The sequence below is a fragment of the Ovis canadensis genome, chromosome 12 (assembly GCF_042477335.2).
Source record: "Ovis canadensis isolate MfBH-ARS-UI-01 breed Bighorn chromosome 12, ARS-UI_OviCan_v2, whole genome shotgun sequence".
NCBI classification, from domain to species: domain Eukaryota; kingdom Metazoa; phylum Chordata; class Mammalia; order Artiodactyla; family Bovidae; genus Ovis; species Ovis canadensis.
Window position 1 is genome coordinate 39,226,012 of NC_091256.1, and position 20,086 is coordinate 39,246,097.

General features: G+C 42.4%; 1 protein-coding gene across 8 annotated transcripts in view; it reads right to left on the reverse strand.

The window, feature by feature from the left end:
- The window catches only part of ENAH (ENAH actin regulator), a 153,485-nt gene extending 139,782 nt beyond the window's left edge, over window positions 1-13,703 (reverse strand). For 3 of the 8 annotated variants that reach the window (XM_069545464.2, XM_069545461.2, XM_069545460.2), the window contains exon 1: window positions 12,642-13,654. In XM_069545464.2, coding sequence (XP_069401565.1) covers window positions 12,642-12,646 — 5 coding nt within the window. In that variant the 5' untranslated portion in view covers window positions 12,647-13,654. Of the gene's footprint in view, window positions 1-7,481; window positions 9,259-12,641 lie in introns of those variants that run through there. The other 5 variants (XM_069545463.2, XM_069545462.2, XM_069545459.2 and 2 more) reach the window with 3 other exon arrangements.
- Between the last annotated feature and the right edge of the window lie 6,383 nt (window positions 13,704-20,086).

Consider the following 20,086-nt stretch of genomic DNA (forward strand, 5'->3'; position numbering starts at 1 on the left):
GAAGGTGAATACCTGTATCATTTTAGTTTGTGAACGAATGGCTTGACACCAAAGGCAGAAACCATAAAAGCAAAGACTAACAGCTGACATGAAACTTTAATGCTTCTATACCAAAGCACAATTAAAAGATAAGTGCTAAATTTCTTTATAAGATACATACAGTTGGACTTCCCTGGTGGTTCAAAGGTTAAGAATCCGCCTGCCAATGCAAGGGACATGATTTGATCCCTGGTATAGGAAGATTCCACATGCCCTGGGGCAATGAAGCCAGTGTACCGTAACTACTGAGGCCAAGCTCGAGAGCCTGTCCTCTGCAACGAGGGAAGCCTCGGCAATGAGAAGCCCACACATTACTACTACAGTGTAGCCCCTGCTTGTCACAACTAGAAAAAGCCTGCACACAGCAATGAAGACGCAGTGCAGCCATAAACAGATGAACTTAAAAAAAAAAAAAAAAAGATACATATGGTTGATTTTGATTCACCTGTGTGTAGTCTCCTCCCACCCTGACTCTGGGCTTGATCATATGCCTGACTTTGTCAAAGAAGGCATTAGGGAAGAGGATGCAGGCAGAAGTTCGATAAGACCTTGCAACCTGGGGCATAATCTCAAGGAAGGCTGCTATTACTAAGTGAGAGACAAAAAGACATAGCACATAAACCTAGTTAAGAAATGAAAAGATACAAGTGAGCCCAGGTGAGTCCAGCGGAACCCACCAGCCCACTCACACGTTTTGCTAGGCTTTGAGGCAGTTTCTAATACCACATTAGATAGCTGGCATAAAATATCTACACCACAAAGGGTTACCTTTTAAAGACGTTATAAATCATTACAAGAACAATTAAAATCCTACTGGGGAAACAGGCAAAGGACACAGAGACAACTCCGTCAAAAGAAACACAAGAAGAAATATTCAAATGTACTATCAAATAAACACAAATTAAAACAATGAGATAACACCTTTTGCCTATCAGGCAAAGATTAAAAATGCTGACAATGGCTTGAGTTGGTTAGAGTGAGGTGAAACTGGCACTCTCATCCGTTGTTGTTAATTTGGTAATGTGTACCAAAAACTAAGAAAATTCCCTTCGGTCTGGTAATTTCATTTATTATTCACTCAAACAGTGCATACTCACAGAAGCCTGTGAATTCCCACATTCTAGGAACTAGAATATAGTCAGATCATGCTACTACTAATAATTTTGGACCTATTAATAATTTTGGTTCTATTATTAATTTGAGTTTTATCCCAACAACTTTAAGATGACATTGAAGGCTTTAGCAGGCAAAGAACAGTACTAGATTCCCACTTTAAGACCATTCTAACTGATGTATGGAGAATGGGGCACAAGAACGGAAATGAGAAGATACCAACTGCTCCAGTTAGAGTAACAGTGGCCTGGGTTTCAGCAGTGTTGGTGAGATGGAGAGAAAGCAAAGGGAGACCTGACAGGACCTGCTGATAGAGAAGAGTCAAAGAAAAGGGAAAAATAAATACTCTTCAATTTAACCTGACAGGACCTGCTGATAGAAAAAAATAAAAGAAAAGGGAAAAATAAATACTCTTCAATTTAATCCTATGAGTTTATCCTAAAATAGAAGTATCCCTGCAGATATAAAATATGATACGCACAAAGATATATATACCCAAAGATGTTCATAGCAGTATTTTTTATAAAACAAGGGGAAAAAAATCTAAAAGTCTACCCCTTGTGGCTCAGTTGGTAAAGAATCTACCTGCAACGCAGGAGACCTGGGTTCAATCCCTGGGTTGGGAAGATCCCCTGGAAAAGGGAAAGGCTACCCACTCCAGCATTCTGGCCTGGAGAATTCCATGGACTGTGTAGTCCATGGGGTCACAAAGAGTCAGACAGGACTGAGTGACTTTCACTTTCAAGAGATTAAGTAGATTAAGGTCAGCCAAAGCATAGTGAAAATACCATGCAGTCACTTAAAATTATTTTAGATCTCTATTTAGTGACAAGATGTGGAAAACGGCCAGTTACAAAATACATAATTTTGCTTCTCACTTTTACTTAAAACACACTCATACACCCACAAGCACATTTATGTGCACCATGGGGGCTTCCAGGTGGCACCAGTGGTAAAGAACCCACCTGCAAAGGCAGGAGGCGTAACAGAGATGGCTCCAATCCCTAGGTTGGGATGATCCCCTGAAGATGGAAATGGCCACCCACTCCAGTACTCTTGCCTGGAAAATTCCATGGACAGAGGTGCCTGGCAGGCTACAGTCCATGAGGTTGTAAAGAGCTGGACAGGACTGAGGATGCACAACATATGCCATATGCATTATGAGAAGTCTAGAAAGCTATATATCAAAATATTAAAATTCTAGATGGTTTAGATTTAAGTTATTGAAATCTTCACTTTCCATACCTTCCTAAATCTATGTAGAATCTGTACTGCTTTATAATGAAAAGAAAAAAAGTAATTAAAACAAACAATGACCAAACCTTTGTTTCGGTAATAGTAAATTTGGTTCATTTTCTTAAACCAAGGCAAATAAGAGACTGAAAAGAGATGAAAGTAAATGAAATGAAAACTTTTTTGATCCATAAACCTTTAATTGCTAAAAAAAAAAAAATTAACAAACAATTTGCTTGCAATACTAGTCTAATGTGAGATGAGAATTTGGAGGAGATGAGGCGGGGACTTCTCAAAGCAAAAGCAGACACACAAATATAAACAATATTTTATATCACAACACCTGCACAGAAAGATAAGTTCACTGCACTGTAAGACAGCAATTTGGATTCCCTTGAGATTTGACCTAAAGAGCTATTCATTTTATTTCACTTTATGGTCTGAGATTCTTTATGAATCTTCTTCCCTACCATGCTCACACATGTAACAACAGATACCAAAAAGGATAGGAGTGAGGACCTGGGCAGCACAGTTAGTCATTCTGACTTCATTATCATTAGACATATAGGTTTGTCAAGACCAGATGTCCTAGAAGGGCAAAAATATCATCAAGGTTGATGATACCAAAGACAAAACTTTCCCTGGTATTTGTGATTACTGTGAACAGACCCAAGAAAAATCACTATCCAGATTAAACAGGTTTCTGAAGATTCTGATGGACTTGTTCCACTGATATTATCAGTGACTTGAGTCATCCTTGTTATAACAGAGCTACCAGAGAGATGGCTGCTACCTGTGCATAAAGAACTCCAAAATTTGATCAGGCCTCTCAGAGGCACCATTAACTAACATTTCCACTTCAGCATTCCCACCTACCTGGTTCCCTAAAGAGAAAAGCCCAGTGGTTCTCTATCTTCATTCTCTCTTCTTTAGAAAACACGAAGATGTCAATTTAAAATATTAGTCCAAGAATTGCTGCTTTTGAACTGTGGTGATGGAGAAGACTCTTGAGAGTCCCTTGGACTACAAGGAGATCAAACCAGTCAATCCGAAAGGATATTAATCCTGAATATTCACTGGAAGGACTGATGCTGAACCTCCAATACTTTGGCCACCCGATGCAAAGAGCCGACTCAGAAAAGACCCTGATGCTGGGAAAAACTGAGGGCAGGAGGAGAAGGGGACAAGAGAGGATGACATGGTTGGATGGCATTACCAACTCAACGGACATGAGTCTGAGCAAACTCCAGGAGATGGTGATGAAAGGGAAGCCTGGTGTGCTGCAGACCATGGGGTCGCAAAGAGTCGGACACAACTGAGCAACAGAACAACAAAGTATATTCACAAGGTTGAACAATGATCATCATTGTTTAATTCTAGAACATCTCCCATCATCCCAGAAAGAAACCCAATATACACTGTGATTTTTAAGATATATATTTGGTCTTCCTCCACAGTTTCAGGCTCACAGCTTCCAAAACCCTTGAATTTCTGAAGTAGAGTGATAAAGGTGTCTTTTGGTTACGTGAATGAAGTAACTTTCAGAAGCACCCAAGGGTTTGGGCTGATGCCAGAAGGACCAACCACGTAACTACAGGGTTGGAACTTTCACTGCCACCCCCTACCCACTCCACCCTGTCTCCAAAGATGAGGAGAGGGGCTGGAAGTCCAATCAATCACCACTGGCCAATGGTTCAGTCAGTCATGACAATGTGAAGAGGCCTCTACAAAAACCCATAAGAATAGTTTTCAGGCTCTTTTTTGAGAGCTTCCACATCAGGGAACCAGACACGTCCATATGTCACCGTACCATGCCCCAAGTTCCACAAGGACAGAAGCTCCTTTATTCAGGAACGATGTAGCTCTTCATCTGGCTCATCCTTTTTAATATATTTTTTAATAATAAAGGAGGAATCAAGTGAGTAAACGAGCTTTCCAGAGTTCTGCTGCTGCTGCTGCTGCTGCTAAGTCGCTTCAGTCGTGCCCGACTCTGTGCGACCCCACAGACGGCAGCCCACCAGGCTCCCCCTTCCCTGGGATTCTCCAGGCAAGAACACTGGAGTGGGGTGCCACTGCCTTCTCCAATGCATGAGAGTGAAAGTGAAGTCACTCAGCCGTGTCTGACTCCTGGCGACCCCATGGACTGCAGCCTCCAGGCTCCCCCGTCCTTTGGGATTCTCCAGGCCAGAGCACTGGAGTGGGGTGCCACTGCCTTCTCCCAGAGTTCTGGAAGCCATTCTAAAAAATTACTCACACCTGAGGAGGGCGCTATGGGGCCCTCTGAGTCACAGCCAATCAGAAGTACAAGTAACAACCTGGACTTGCGACTCATCTCTGAAATGGAAAGGGGCTTCCCTGGTGGCTCAGTCAGTAAAGAATCCACCTGCAACACAGAAAACCCAGGTTCGCTCCCTGGGTTGGGAAGATCTCCTGGAGAAAGGAATGGCTGCATACTCCAATATTCTTGCTGGAGAATCCTGGGGACAGAGGAGCCTGGTGGGCTAGAGTACCTGGGGACACACTGTCGGACACTGACACATGCATTCTGAAACAAAAGGCGGGTCTTGTGGGGCTGAGTCCTTCACATGTGGAATCCGATTCCATCTCCAGGCAAGCAGTGTCAGAATTCAGCTGAATTCTCAGACACCCTGAGGGCATCCACATGCACACATACACAGTGGAATGGGGTTGGGGAATCCTTTTGCACATACTCACTTCCCAATCCTCCTTTACTCTCCGAAAACCATAGCAACTATTAATCTTCTTCCTGTCATCAAAGTGGCTTTTTGTGTCCGACTTCCATTCACTTATCATGTTTCCAAACACGCTCCTTTTGGCTATTATGAGTAATGCTGCCATGAACATTTGTGTACAGCATGTATGGACATATATTTTTATTTATCTTGCGCATACTCCCTGGAGTGGAATTACTGGGTAATCTAGTAACTCTATGTTTAGCACTTGTTTTCTGAAGTGGCTGCACCATTTTACATCATTTTTCACATTCTTAACATAAACTTAGGAGATGTCAGACTTCCAGAGAAGTTGGGGATTTACTCTCACCAAGCCCATTTTACGTGCCAAATGTTATGCCAGGGTTTTAAATAATTTCTGATTTAATTTTCCTTAACAACTCTATAATGCAAAAAAGTATCTCCATTTTATAGAAAAAATTTGTATCTCAAAAATTGTGATCTACTCAAAGTAGGTTTATAACTTACTTTGAATTCAGGTTGACTTTAAAGCCTGTCCTTTTTACCCTCTTATATGCAACATTTTGGCCACCTGACGCAAAGCACTGACTCACTGGAACAGACCCTAATGCTGGGAAAGGTTGAAGGCAGGAGGAGAAGGGGACAACAGGAATGAGGTGGTTGGATGGCACCACCAATGCAATGGACATGAGTTTGAGTAGGCTCCGGGAGTTGGTGATGGACAGGGAAGCCTGGTGTGCTGATGTCCATGGGGTCACAGAGAGTTGGACATGACTGAGTGACTGAACTGAACTGATGCAACCTCTGCACTGAGCCATATGCATAGTTTCACACCAAAGGAATGCTTTGAAAAAATAAATGTAAGTTTATCAGTCATTAGAACAAAAATTTCTCAATGTACAGAAATTTCTAGAAAATGTAACAGGTCTCTTTCATAAATCAGTTTCAGCATTTCGTCAGTAAATGCTTTCTTCATGTAGAGTTACTTAAAACCAACCAATCTAAAAATCACCTAAGCATTATACAGATTCACTTCTTCCCTCAAAGCTGTATCCACAGACCAAAAAAACTGGGCTATCTTCCGCTATGAGCTGAATTATTTCCCAGAAAAATCCATATATTGAAGCCCTATCCCCTCTTTGACTCTATTCAGAGACAGGACATTAAGTAGGTAATTAAGGTTAGGTGAAGGTGAAGTCGCTCAGTCGTGTCCGACTCTTTGCGACCCCATAGATTGTAGCCTACCAGGCTCCTCCGTCCATGGGATTTTCCAGGTAAAAGTACTGGAGAGGGTTGTCATTTCCTTCTCCAATTAAGGTTAAGTAAGGTCATAAGGGTGGGGTCCAAATCCAAAAGGATCAGTGGCCTTTTAAGAAAAGGGAGAGACCTCTGTCTCTCTGCCATATGAGGACATGACAAGAAAGTGTCCAGGAAGACGGCAGTTCTACCAGAACTGGCCATACTGGCACACTGACCTCAAGATTTCCAGCCTCCAGAACTTTAAGAAAATAAATCTCTATGGGATTTTGTTGTAGCACCTTGAGCTAATACACCTTTCTTCATGAATATCACAAACTATCCAATTATTGGTATTTTAAGCACCAATAAGGATCAAAACAAAGCAGTCATTAAGCAGAGTAGAAATCAGCTAAGCCAATAGACATGTATGCATTTTGAGCTTGTTGCTCAAAAATATTTGCAATTCCATGATCAAAGAAACTAAAAAACAGAATGATGACCATTCTGTTAATTCAGAATTTAATGAGAAAGTCAAGGAAACCCAGTATCTTCCAAAAGGGCTTTGGAATTAGACAAACCCGAGTCTGACTCTTTTTGGCCACTTCTGAGCTTTGTCTGGAGAAGGCAATCGCACCCCATTCCAGTACTCTTGCCTGGAAAATCCCATGGACAGAGGAGCCTGGTGGGCTGCAGTCCATGGGGTAACGAAGAGTTGGACACAACCGAGTGACTTCACTTTCACTCTTCACTTTCATGCATTGGAGAAGGAAATGGCAACCCACTCCAGTGTTCTTGCCTGGAGAATCCCCGGGACGGGGGAGCCTGGTGAGCTGCCATCTATGGGGTCGAATGTCTATGGAGTCACACGACTGAAGCAGCTTAGCAGCAGCAGCAGTAACAGAACTTTGTCTTTGAGTAAGAAACAAGCTCTCTACCTATTCTTGTGTTCAGGATGCTTGTTTTATTTGAATTAAATAACTTTATTAACATTTATTATTATTTTATAATACTGACTACTATTTTACATCCTCAAATACCCAGTATAGCTACAAAACATTAGGTGCTCCAGAAACAGTGGTGCTTATTGTTAGTGAACAGACTCTGGAAAAGGACACCAAGTCAAGCATTTACATAAGCACCCACCTTATGCCAAACATTTTGCTGGCACCATGAATATAAAAGCGCTGTCCTACTCTCAAGCGCAGTCCTACAGCGAGGAGAGACAGAAAAATCCACATCATTATAAAACGGTGTAATAAACGCAATGGCAAAAAAATATGCAAAGGACACAGTAACACAGAAGAGAGCTGGGATGTAGATAAATCAAGGACTACTTCTCAGGTCTGACAAGGAATTCGCTTCCTGATTTCTATTCCAGAAAACTCTGTAAGCCTTTATTTGAGGAAGCATTCACTGAAGTACAGCCTCAGCTGAGACTCTCTCTCTGCCTTTTACTTTCACTCACTTCCATCCATCAATTCAGAGAAAGGGGAGAAGCACACAGGAAGAACTTAAGTATCTTTTTCCTCCCCAACAACTGCAGAAAAATTGAAGTCACATTTTTCCAAACCCTTCTTACACTTATGATAAAGACTGGGTGTTAGACAAAGAGAACAGATTTAGGCACAAGGGTGGGGGAGGAAAGGGTGGGATGTATGGAGAGAGTAACTTGGAAACATCTATTACCATATGTAAAGTAGATAGCCAATGGGAATTTGCTATATAACTCAGGAAACGCAATCAGAGCTGTGTAACAACCTAGAGGGGTGGGATGGCAAGGGAGCTTCAAGAGGCAGGGGACATTAAAATAACAAAAAAGACTGGGAGTTTCACAAGTTATACATTCACCCCAGATTTAAGCTGTGTGTAGGGTAACCAAAGCTGTCAGTTGAGTAAGTAATTTCTCCTATACCAGCCAAATGGACCTGCCAGTTATTTCAGATATTCCAACTGGACTAACTGAAAACCTTGACTGCTGTAAAAACCAGTACATTTTCTTCATCAATCCACATTCTTATTCATGGTGTATTCCTTAATACCTACAAGGCAAAACAATGCCTAAATACAAAGCACTGACATTCTAAAAAATGCAAATTTGGCTCCTGCCCCTAAAATTAACCTCTGTAAAAAGGCCATGCATCCAAAATCTACAAGCATAAAGCAAGATCCATGGGAACAGACAGATTACTATTACTATCCTTTCGTGGGCTCTCACTTGACCATTGACACAACAATACTTGAAATAATAGAATAATGTCCATATTTATCAGTTTTCTCCATTAACAAGTCAGCATATAAAACCTGGATCTTCTGAACTTTAGCTATGCCACACTCTTAAAATTATAAATGGAAGTAACAAAATCACAAAAACTACTTCAAAGACTAAAGATACACAAGGAAAGGAAACAAAGATCGGTTTCCTCACCTATAAAATAAGACTGGACTAGATCACAGATGGTTAAATTAGGAGCATACCAGGAAACACTATATTGCCACTCTGTACAACCCTCATCCCAATCAAACATCATGGCCCTTTTTCACAAAACCCAGAAATGTAGCTATGCCCTTATCAACATGGCAGCCACTATCAACTGCGAGTAGATAAGCAAAATATAACCATCCTTGAACTTGCCATCCTTGAACTAATGAAGTGAAGCAAACTACCCCAAAAGATTTACCTAATCATTCTGACACAGAACTAAGCCCTAAAACAAGGTGAGCAATGTAAGTGTGTAAGGTTTACAAGTACACAATACACACTCTCTTCTAGTCAATATTATCATTTGATCCTTAATACCCAGTAAAGAATTATCCCTATTTTTGAAGTGAAGTGGCTCAGTAGCTACTTCAGGCTCCTCGGTCCATGGGATTTTCCAGGCATTTTCCAGAATACTGGAGTGGGTTGCCATTTCCTTCTCCAGGGGATCTTCCCGACCCAGGGATCGAACCCGGGGCTCCCGCATTATAGGCAGACACTTTACCGTCTGAGCTACCAGGGAAGCATCCATGTTTTTAAATATAGATCAGGGAAATAAAGTGACCAGCTCAAGGTCATCCAGCTAATAAATGACTTGGCTGAATCCTCACAACTCAGCTACACCTTTTTTCCATGAGAAGGTCACAGAAGAGTGAGTGGAATCCTGGACTATTTAATACAGATCTAAGAATGTCAATCCAAAATCTTCTGAGCTCTTCTTAGCCACTAAGCTACATGCAACTATCTTATATCAGACAAGCTCCTCTATCAAAAAAACAAAAAAAATTTTTTTGGTAACTAACCAACTAAGCAAAAATGTTATCATTTAAAAGGTATATACTATATTAATATTACACATAATCACCTACCTCTATCACAAATCACCTTATACTTTTCAATCATTACATAAATGAAAAATAAGAGTAGAACAGAAAGTCAGATGTTCCACTAAGAAAAGTACCACTTTTTTAGGTCTCAACCCTCTCACTGTTTTGTATAAGAAATACATGTTCTCATTTTAATTCTCATCTGTTTTTTTAAAAAGTACTAACAAGTAATTCTATACACAGCTTTTTAAACGTGTAGAACGCCATTAAGATTGCTTCAGGAACAGGATCTCAGAAAGCTGGACATGACCAACCAACTAAGCACAAGGTATTATTCCATTCCCTTCTGCAAAGGAGTTATTACATTATACCACAGTAAGAGTGCCATTTCTGAAACTAAAGTCATCTGAAAGATCTTATCATAAATGCCTAAAGCACAACATATTTATCACATCCCCTCTTCAGAATTATGACCAACTTAAGGGGAAATTTCCAACCCATGCACTCCTATTTCTGGATGGCCTTTAAAGCATCAGAACTACTCATAATTAGAGAGACTCAATTTAATAGTGTAACATTTACATCCCGGCATACTGGAAAGCATTGAGATCAAATCAATATGAATATAACCCAAGAAGCCGTTTCTTACGCACCAAAATATGCCAGAGCTTTTTGCAACCAGCACTTTTTACTTCCTTACCAGCTATCCTGCTTTTACAGCTATCTAAGGAAATGTGAATACATATAAGTCGCACAAACCACCTACCAAATAATCCAATGCCTTCCAAAGTGAAAAGCTGATCCTCTTTTCTGCTTGTAAATTATTCACAATTAGCCTACAAAGAATTACTGTAGACTACTTTAACAAACTTTTCAGACCTGTGTACCATGTTCTTTATTTAAGCTACTGGAAAGCATCGGTGTAATTCCTCTCTTTCTACATTTAATAAGGAACAGAGCAGAGCAGGAAAACAGCTTAAAAGTTACAAATTACTTTTTATTAGAAAAGGAATTTTTAAGTGAAGATATAATTTACCTTTGACAGGTTGATAACTATACATGATAGTGATCAAACTTCACTGAATATTTTTTAATTTTTAAGTTTTTTTTCTTTTTGGTTCACATTCTTTGAATCTGACAACTTTACAATCATTTTATTTTAAAATAATTCACTTTCATTGTTTTACATTTTTCAATGTTGGGAAGTTTAACCAAAGTTTGGAAAAACTTGATAAATTTTCATCTCCAAGACCCCTATAATAAGCATTAAAAGTTACAGCAGAAATCAACAATATATTTTATTACAAGACTTAATATTAGCAATGCTTTATTATAGTTCCAGAGTTTTCAAGGACATCAATAACTTGATTTAAAAAAAAAAAAAAACTATGTTCAAAGGCATGGCTCAAGTTTTTCAAGCCATATTTTACAAAGTATGCCATAATTACATTTTGCACTGACCTATACTTGAAAATAACTTGCTTGTGAAATCACTAAGGAAAAGGGGTCACTTAGAGAGACAGCATTAAATAGAGTTTTTCAAGCCTTCAAATAAAGCTCCATAACTTGAATCAGAGATAAACAATTCAAATTCACAATAAGCTGAAAGCTATATCACAAATATATATATATATTATATATATATATATATATATATATATATATATATATAAACCAAAATGGGAAAGTAGTGTTCAATCTTGATAGGGGAAAAAAAAAAAGTTTAAAGTAGAAACTACTTGAGAAAGAATTCCAATGACATGACATTTTCTTGCCAAAACGCAGGAATGTGTAGATTATATCATTCAAATCTCATTGTATTACATTATAAGGGTCTTGGCAATGGTTAGCCATTAATCTTTCAACACAAAGGAGATTCAAATCCAAACGAACTGTAAGACTATCTCTTCCAGAAGACAGAAATGGAGTAATTTACTTTTATCCACAATTGTTTAACCTAAAAGGAAGGCCTTAAGGATGATAACGCAGAATGGATCAGCCTTCAGTCTCCCAAGTCCCTTTCTCACGAAGTCTTGCACCAATCCGAAAAGAGGTGGTTATGGACACAAAACATAGGAAAGGCTGAAAAAAAATCTCCAATGAATGACACACCACATCATGGTTTATTCTCTAACACAATTGGAGAAACAAACACGAAAAATATCACACCATATGTTTCATCGTATCAATTAAAGTAACATTTTTACGACGGTACATTCAATTCTTTGGGGCCGAAGAAATAATTTAGCTTCTGTTTTATTGATTAGAGGGAAAAAGGCAGCTGCTGCAATGCAACACAGGCTGCTAGAGGAAGAAGAGAAAAGGGTTTTCCAAACAAATCCCTCCCCCGCCCCCGTTTACACATCCCGAACAACTTACTTATCGCAGTCTTTCACTGTGTTCCCCCGCCTCATATTAACGTAATAAATTCTTTCCCTTCCCCCACCACCGTGAAATTTCACCTTTCTGAGCTCTTTCACCTACCACTACCAGAGCACTTTATTCCCCACAGAAATTTCAGGTCTTTCAAACTTTTATCCTTTTTTTTTTAGTTAAACACGAGAGTTTTGTTATAAAAGTGAACGAAATTTTTACATAGAGATGGAAAAATACCTGTTTCCCAGCAACAAGCACGCTTCGATTCTCGAACCCCTCCCCATCTCCCAGGTTTGTCTCGCAAGGGCTGGGGGGGAGGGAGCCAGGAGCACATTAAATTTAGGAAGGGAAATCCTGGACGCAAGAGGAGCATTTGAGGAAAAACGGGAGAACGTCGAAAAGAGGAACGCCCCCCCCCTCCCCAATAAGAGGGGCTGGGGAGGATTACAAGAAAGAAAGAAATGAGAAGGGACAAAGGGGGAGGGGGGAGATAGAGACCGGAGACCTGGGAGACGCGCCGGGCCGGGAGAGGGAAGGCGGGGTCCGGGGGGAGAGAGAGAGAGAGAGGGGTCGCGGCTCCCGCGGCACAATGGCCCGCCGGCCCCCGCCCCGCGCGCCCCTCACCTCATGGTGCCGGCCGCGCCGAGGCTTCCCCAGCAGCCGGGAGACGCGGGAGACGCCGAGCCGAGCGGGGGGGTCTCTCCTCCAGGGGCGGGGACGCAGCTCGGGGCCGGCAGACAAGTGTCCAGCTCCTCCTTCGGGCGGCCGCGGGGCTACACCATCTCCTCGCACAAAGGCGAGGCGCCGGTCCGGAGCGGGAGAGGAGCGGGCGAAAGAAAAGCTGGGGAGGGGGCGGAGAGGCCGAGGCGCCGACTGTGGGTCCCGCGGCCGTCGCAGCCCCCCACCTCCTCCTCCTTCACCTCCTCCTCTCCCGGGAGCTTCTTCGGCCGCCCTCGGAGGGGTGCCCGCCGGGGCCGCGCGTCCGGCCGCCGCTCCACAGGCTCGCGCCCCGCCGCGCCCGCCGCCGAGGCCGTGTGCAACCGGCAGCTGCGGCAGCCGCGGGAGGAGAGTCGGGATCGCCGCGAGGAGCCCGGGAGGAGGCGGGGCGCGCGGCGGAGGAGCACGCAGGCGCCGCCTTCCTCCCCTCCTTCCCCCGTGGGCGAGGGGGCGGTGCGGGGGGGAGGGGAGGCAGGGGGGCCGGGCTCCCCGCGCCGCGCAGCCGGCCCGGGACCCCGCCGGCCTGCGGGGAGCCGCGAGGGGCGGGAGCGGGCTCGGCGACGGCGGGTTAGCAAAGGCTCTTTGTTGCTTTCCCACCCCGCCCCCGCGCCCCGGCCCCCTGGGATCAGGGCTGCCCACACCCCCGCCCCGGGTTGTCCTTGGCCGTCGCCCCCCCCCCGCCCCCAGTCTACTCCCGCTCCCCTGAGCCTGGGGGAGCTCCCGGGCCTCCCCCGCGCCGGAGCGCTGAGTGCCCAGAGTGGGGCGCCAGGACCTCCCGGTGCGGAACCTGCGGGCACAGGCGTGGGGAGCCGGGAGGCGGCAATCAGGATGCGTGAGACTGGGCCGGGCAGGGGGGACTCCGGATCTGCCCGTCCGGATGCCCTCGCGCGGGGCTTGTCCTCAGCTCGCCCTGTTGCTGTATCTCACGACCCGGACCTGCCAGTCGTTGGGCATCCCGGCCAGCCCCACGGCCCGCCCCCGCCTCGCGCGGCTCCCGGCGATTCCTCCGGGCTGGGGGGAGGGGTGGCGTATACATGTAAAATATGGTCATCATTGTTCGCTTCGCTCCTTTTCTTTCCGAGGAATCCCAGTGTACTGTACCGATGTAACGAACTGATAGGCACACACTATGTATAGGGATGACTTCATCCCCGAAAGAACGCGGCCAACTCGCGGGGAAACGCAGTCGCCGGGAGACGCGCGAGGCATCGTGTGCAGCAGCAAGAGTGGAAGAAGAGAAACGCAGCTCGGGAAACCGCTTTCTGTCGTCATTAGCAAAAAGGGAATTCCGGCCGCAACAGGGGGATAAAGGGTGGGAGACTCGGGGTGGGGGGCGGGAGGGCAGGGGGGCCGGGAAGGGATATGAATGATGTAATGAGGGTTTTAAATTTTCCGTCATTGGTTTGGTCTTGAAATCACCTTTAAAAGGTAAAATGTAAAATGCTGGCGAAGCAAACTCATTTAAAGTCAGTGGCGTTGGGGGAGGGGGGAGTCCATCCAGAAAGCCAGAATTAATAGTAGTGGGAGTTTTTAGGTATCCAGAAGCAAATCCAAAAATCAAATGAAAAATTAAACTGGACAAATTGCAGGCCTTTTGCAGTCCCAAGGAGAAGTGTGTGTTTTTTAAGATGACTGAGAAGGAAGAGGTCTGTTGCTACTGGGTCCGTGTGACTGGAGAATCTAAACCAAAATGGAGGACCAGCCATGACTCCGGAAATCTAGTCGAAAGTTTTGGTGTTTTATAAGATGGAGGTACAATTCAGATTATAGTTTTGATAACTGAGATCGTGTACACTTCCAAAAGAAAAGTGAACAGGTTATAGTCATACTTGGTGAATGCCTGACTTGTCTATAGTAGAACTGTGTGGCCCAGTTTTAACTATAAAAAGCTTCCCGGTTTCAGATTCAATACCAAGTTATTTTCTTTTTGGAACTTGCAGCCTCTAACCAACAGCCCTGTATACTCAGTGACCTGGAGCTATGGCATAGGACCAGGGTGGCCTCAGGTAGTAAAAAGGCACAGTGACTCTGCTTAGACATGATGTGCTTGAATGCTAATTTCCACCCACATGTCTAATTACATCTTAACTATCACAGTGTATTTTATTCAGGGATCTCCAAGCACTGGAAAGGAAACAGTCTTGCCCATCAAATGTCCTTGCTGCCATATTACAGGTAGAGACAGAGAAATACAGAATCCGAGAACTGGATGAGTTTGTGCAATCACCACAATTAAAAACCATAGCTACTAACTATGAGGCTCATTGTCCTATCCCAAGTACTCAACTGTTATTTATATAATTAAAATACATGCACCTCAGATATTCTCCAAATTAACCAGAGAACATTTGCTGTGGAGGTTTTTTCCTTGGAAAAGTAATAATAAGACATGTTGAACCATCTTGCAAAAATATTAAGAGGTATTCGACCACAAAGAATTCACACCAATTTGCCTTAGTCCATTCATAGCAATACAGTAAATCCAGCAGAGCTTATGTTTCAGGGAAAACTCTTACAAAGGGCCAAAAGGGGTGGAGATGTTGCTGTAATGACTCAAGCTATCTCCTGCCAGATACAAGAGGCAAGGATAAAAATGCCTTACAGATGACTCCATAACCTACTTCTCATTTGTGCAAGTTAATCCATCCTGCGCTAAATAAGTGATATATCACATCATCTTTATCCTTCCAGCAAGTGTTCCAATGGTATGGGCACCAAATTAAGCAATCCAAGTGGAAAATGCTGTTCTTATTTTCTATGTTTATTAAAAATGTACCAGCCAAGAATTTTGGCTGGCTACAACCATTTCCATACTTTTGGATGGCAGCCCGCCAGCTCACAAGTTGATCATACCATTGCCTTTGGATTTAGCTGCTGTGATGGGTGCCCTGACCTCCAAAGGTCATTCAGTGGAAAGGCAATTTGTTGGCTGTGACAAAATATTATTACTTCTTGTTCATATTTGGTTTAACAATAAAAGAGAGCAAAAGGGAAACTTGCGCTGGGAATTCACCAACTAATTCTGGTCACAAAGGAAACTTTGTGGAATGTGTTACTGTATAGAATAAAAGAATTTTAGAGATGGAAGGAATCTTAAGTCCAACCCACTCATTTTTTCAAAAAAGGAAAGTGAGGCCCAGAGAGGTTAAGTAAACTGCCCCATAGTCATGCAGTCTCTTTCTGGTAGAACTGGAACTTAAACCCAGGATTTCTAATTATTGGTCCATTGCTCCTTCTACCACATCATACTGCCTTCCTAGGGCATAAGTGAGTTAGTAAAATGTAAAGCTGCTTTAAAATTAGATGATTTTATTGGCTTGGCTGAATGGTGAAAACCGCTTGCATTTTTCTCTCACAAGGGTTGCTCAGCCTGAAGCCCAATATCTGGCCCTCAGATAGGCACCTGGATGTTTGGAAATAAACAAATAAATGAATAAATAAATGAATGACTGCTCTAATCAAAGATGAAGAGGAAACTCTTCATCAAAAGAAATACAGTCTCTTCTTAGCACTGAGTATATGGACTTAAACTTTGGCTTACAGAGCAACACCCCAACTTAACACCACAATGGAAGGTCTGCTCCAAGCCCTAGGTATGCACAGCGATCCTCACGATCCCAAGTTGTTCTGTGCCTCTATTAGCAGTGTGTGCCCAAGTGTAAGATGAAACAAACCACACTTCTATTGAAGATGGGTTTGCTGCAGGAGTGTTGTCAGTCTGGCTCTGAGGGTTCTCTCAGAACAGGCCTTGTTTAAATTCGTCTGATAGCATCAGTGTAGGCTTGTCCTCCATTTATGGGCATGAGGAGGATGCATGACTAATGCTGCTCAGCAGTCAGGAAATCATTGCTAAGGATTGTAGGCACAGTCTCCTCCATCACCCAAAAAAGGGAGCTCCCCTGAAAAATCAAGAGTTACATAGGGATGGGTGAGGACAAAAAGTAGTTTGGAGTGAATGTAATTGTATACTTTCACTTAGATGTAATGGGATTGGGTTTTCTTTCATGGCAATTCATGTAATTTTTGTTTGTTTCCCCAAGAATGGGAAAAAAATAATATATAACGTGATATTCCAGCAGGATTCAAGATATTTTTATTACTCATCTTTCAACTTTAGCTGTCCATGTATAATCTTGGTTCAAAAATATTATCATAAGGCAAAGATGTTAGAGCAAACTATTTGCCTCTCTGCCATTTGCATTTTTCTGCCATTTGTCATTTTTCTCCCTTCCAAATTAGTTAATTTCATTTCCTCTTTCCCAGAGTCTCTTTCTTTTCTTACTGCCACAGTGTTTAAACTTGGCAGAAGATTTCTAAAGCCTGAATAATATTAGAGTAACAATTGGTAGAGGCCACATTCTATACAACGCAAGGCATTATTTCCACAAAATTCAGCCATGGTTCCTATTTAAAGAGTACAGCAGGTGGGCTTCATTTCTAGATAGCAAGTCATGATGCTTTAGTAATTGGATTGAAAAGAAGCATCACCATAACCCTATTCTGAATTATCTCTTATAAAATCTGGCTGATAGCTTGGCAAGAAAAATGAGTGGTTGCCCTGTCTCTTGCATTGAATTGATTTACTTGTCCCACTGACTTAATCAAATTTGAAAATACCAGTCAATTATCCTAGGGACATTATGATTGGGCAACAACTGACCTTGGAGTATTTCCTCAAAGGAGATCAGGGGAAGAGTTAATAAAAGATTATTTTTCTGGCTAATCATGGTAGAGAAGAAAGTATTATCACTAGGATGTATCCTGAATGAACTGTTTAAAGTCACACTGCCTAATACCATGTCTTTTGTAGCTTTCAGCCCACCTTTCAGGAAAATTTCAAAGCTCATTAAAAATCCCAATTATCTTTTTCTTTGAAACTATTGCTCAGCATGGTAACCTGGCCAAATTCCAGGTTGAGAGATTATTTTTTTGGGTTTAACATAAAAATTCAATCTCTAATCAAGTTTTGCTAAAGCCAAAAGATAAGCAGCAATTATCAGAAAATAATTATTAATGTTACTAATTGTAATACTTTCATTTGGCCTTGAAACATTCTAGTACTCAAGTCACTTATCATTGCTCCCAACTTATGGTGAAATAGACAGGTGACACTGTATTTTGTGTATGAAGAAGTTGAGTGCTTGGACCAAATTAGCCAGTGGCTAACTATTCTAAGATTATTGTTTAGTCACTCACTTATGCCCAACTCTTTGTGACCCCATGGTCTGTAAGTCACCAGGTTCCTCTGTCTATGAGATTTCCCGGCAAGAATATTACAGTGGGTTGCCATTTCCTTCTCCAGGGGATCTTCCGACTCAGGGATCAAGCCTACATCTTCTGCACTGACAAGCAGATTCTTTACTGCTGAGCCACTGAGGAAGCCCATTCTAGTGGCAAATGAATTGAATTGCAAATCAAAAATTAAGGCAATTAAGGGCCAAATTTACTTTGATTCCCCTCTCCTCTCTGTACTAATTTGCTGGCTTTAGATGGAAGCCAGCAAAGACTGGCTTTACATTTGAGGGAAGAAGTGTCCTTTGAGTCACAGGAATGTAAGAAATGAATGTAAGTGATTGGCTAGCCAATAATGATGTGTGCTAATCTACTAGGCACTCATATACACTCATTCAGTCCATCCTTACAATATTCCTTGAACCTGCACACCATTACTGTCATCCTTGCCATACTGTAGTTCATGAAGGTCAAGTACAAAAAGGTGGAGCGATTAACCCAAAGCCACCCAGCTAGGAAAGAAAAAGCTAGAAAGGCCATTTCCATGAGCCCACACTCCAGCTCTGCACCAGGTGGCTTCTATTTCACTTCACTTCTCTGATTAAAGAAAAGGAACAAAAAACTCAAGTTCCATTTAGGAAACGGAACAAACATAGTTAAAAACAAAGCAAACAAAACACAAGTCACTTAAGTCCCAATTGTGCCACAGCAATAGCCCATCTTGTAAATCAGGACATGGACTACCCAAACTATGAATAAACCCCTCCCTTAGCCAGAGATCTATATATCAAGGGCCTATGCTTGTACCCTGTATCATGCAGGGACTCAGTATATGAGTTAACTGCATCTCCAAATTAGAAAACTTCTATTAAATTTTTTTTTCAGCATAATAATGCTACTGAGAATGGACCAGTAATCATTCATTCATTCACCCTCCTTCCCTTAGATATCCCAGCCATACAACTAGCAGAGGTTAACTGCGCTTATAGAGGTTCAGTTCAGTTCAGTTCACTTCAGTCGCTCAGTCGTGTCCGACTCTTTGCAACCCCATGAATCGCAGCACGCCAGGCCTCCCTGTCCATCACCAACTCCCGGAGTTCACTCAGACTCATGTCCATTGAGTCAGTGATGCCATCCAGCCATCTCATCCTCTGTCGTCCCCTTCTCCTCCTGCCCCCAATCCCTCCCAGCATCAGAGTCTTTTCCAATGAGTCAACTCTTCGCATGAGGTGTCCAAAGTACTGGAGTTTCAGCTTTAGCATCATTCCTTCCAAAGAAATCCCAGGGCTGATCTCCTTCAGAATGGACTGGTTGGATCTCCTTACAGTCCAAGGGACTCTCAAGAGTCTTCTCCAACACCACAGTTCAAAAGCATCAATTCTTCGGTGCTCAGCTTTCCTCACAGTCCAACTCTCACATCTATACATGACCACTGGAAAAACCATAGCCTTGACTAGACGGACCTTTGATGGCAAAGTAATGTCTCTGCTTTTGAATATGCTATCTAGGTTGGTCATAACTTTTCTTCCAAGGAGTAAGCATCTTTTGATTTCATGGCTGCAGTCACCATCTGCAGTGCTTTTGGACCCCCAAAAAATAAAGTTTGACACTGTTTCCACTGTTTCCCCATCTATTTCCCATGAAGTGATGGAACCAGATGCCATGATCTTTGTTTTCTGAATGTTGAGCTTTAGTTTCCTTAAATCAATTCAGTGAAGCAAAAACTCATATAGGAATCCTTGGAGTGTATTGGCTAACATTTTCTGTTGAAAACAGAGCAATAAATGAAATGAAGCCAAGCCCAAGTGTGTTTTCAAAGGTGTTAAGAGAAGTGTCTATATACTCTTCATTAATATTCTAACTAATATCAGAGAGACTAGATAGGAAATACCATACCCCTTTGGTGACTTGTGCTATCTTTAGCTATGGTTGTTTGCAAAGCAATTGACCATAAATGTCTTAGTCTAGATGAGACTTAACAAAAATCTTTGAAAAGGAATCATGTATTTTTTCATTTTTCTTGTGAAACTTTTTTAGGACTTAAGTACTCACTGCAAATTTATCACCAATATGTATGGTTACAATATTTTAGGGAAAGGCCTTGAATAGAACTCTGCCAT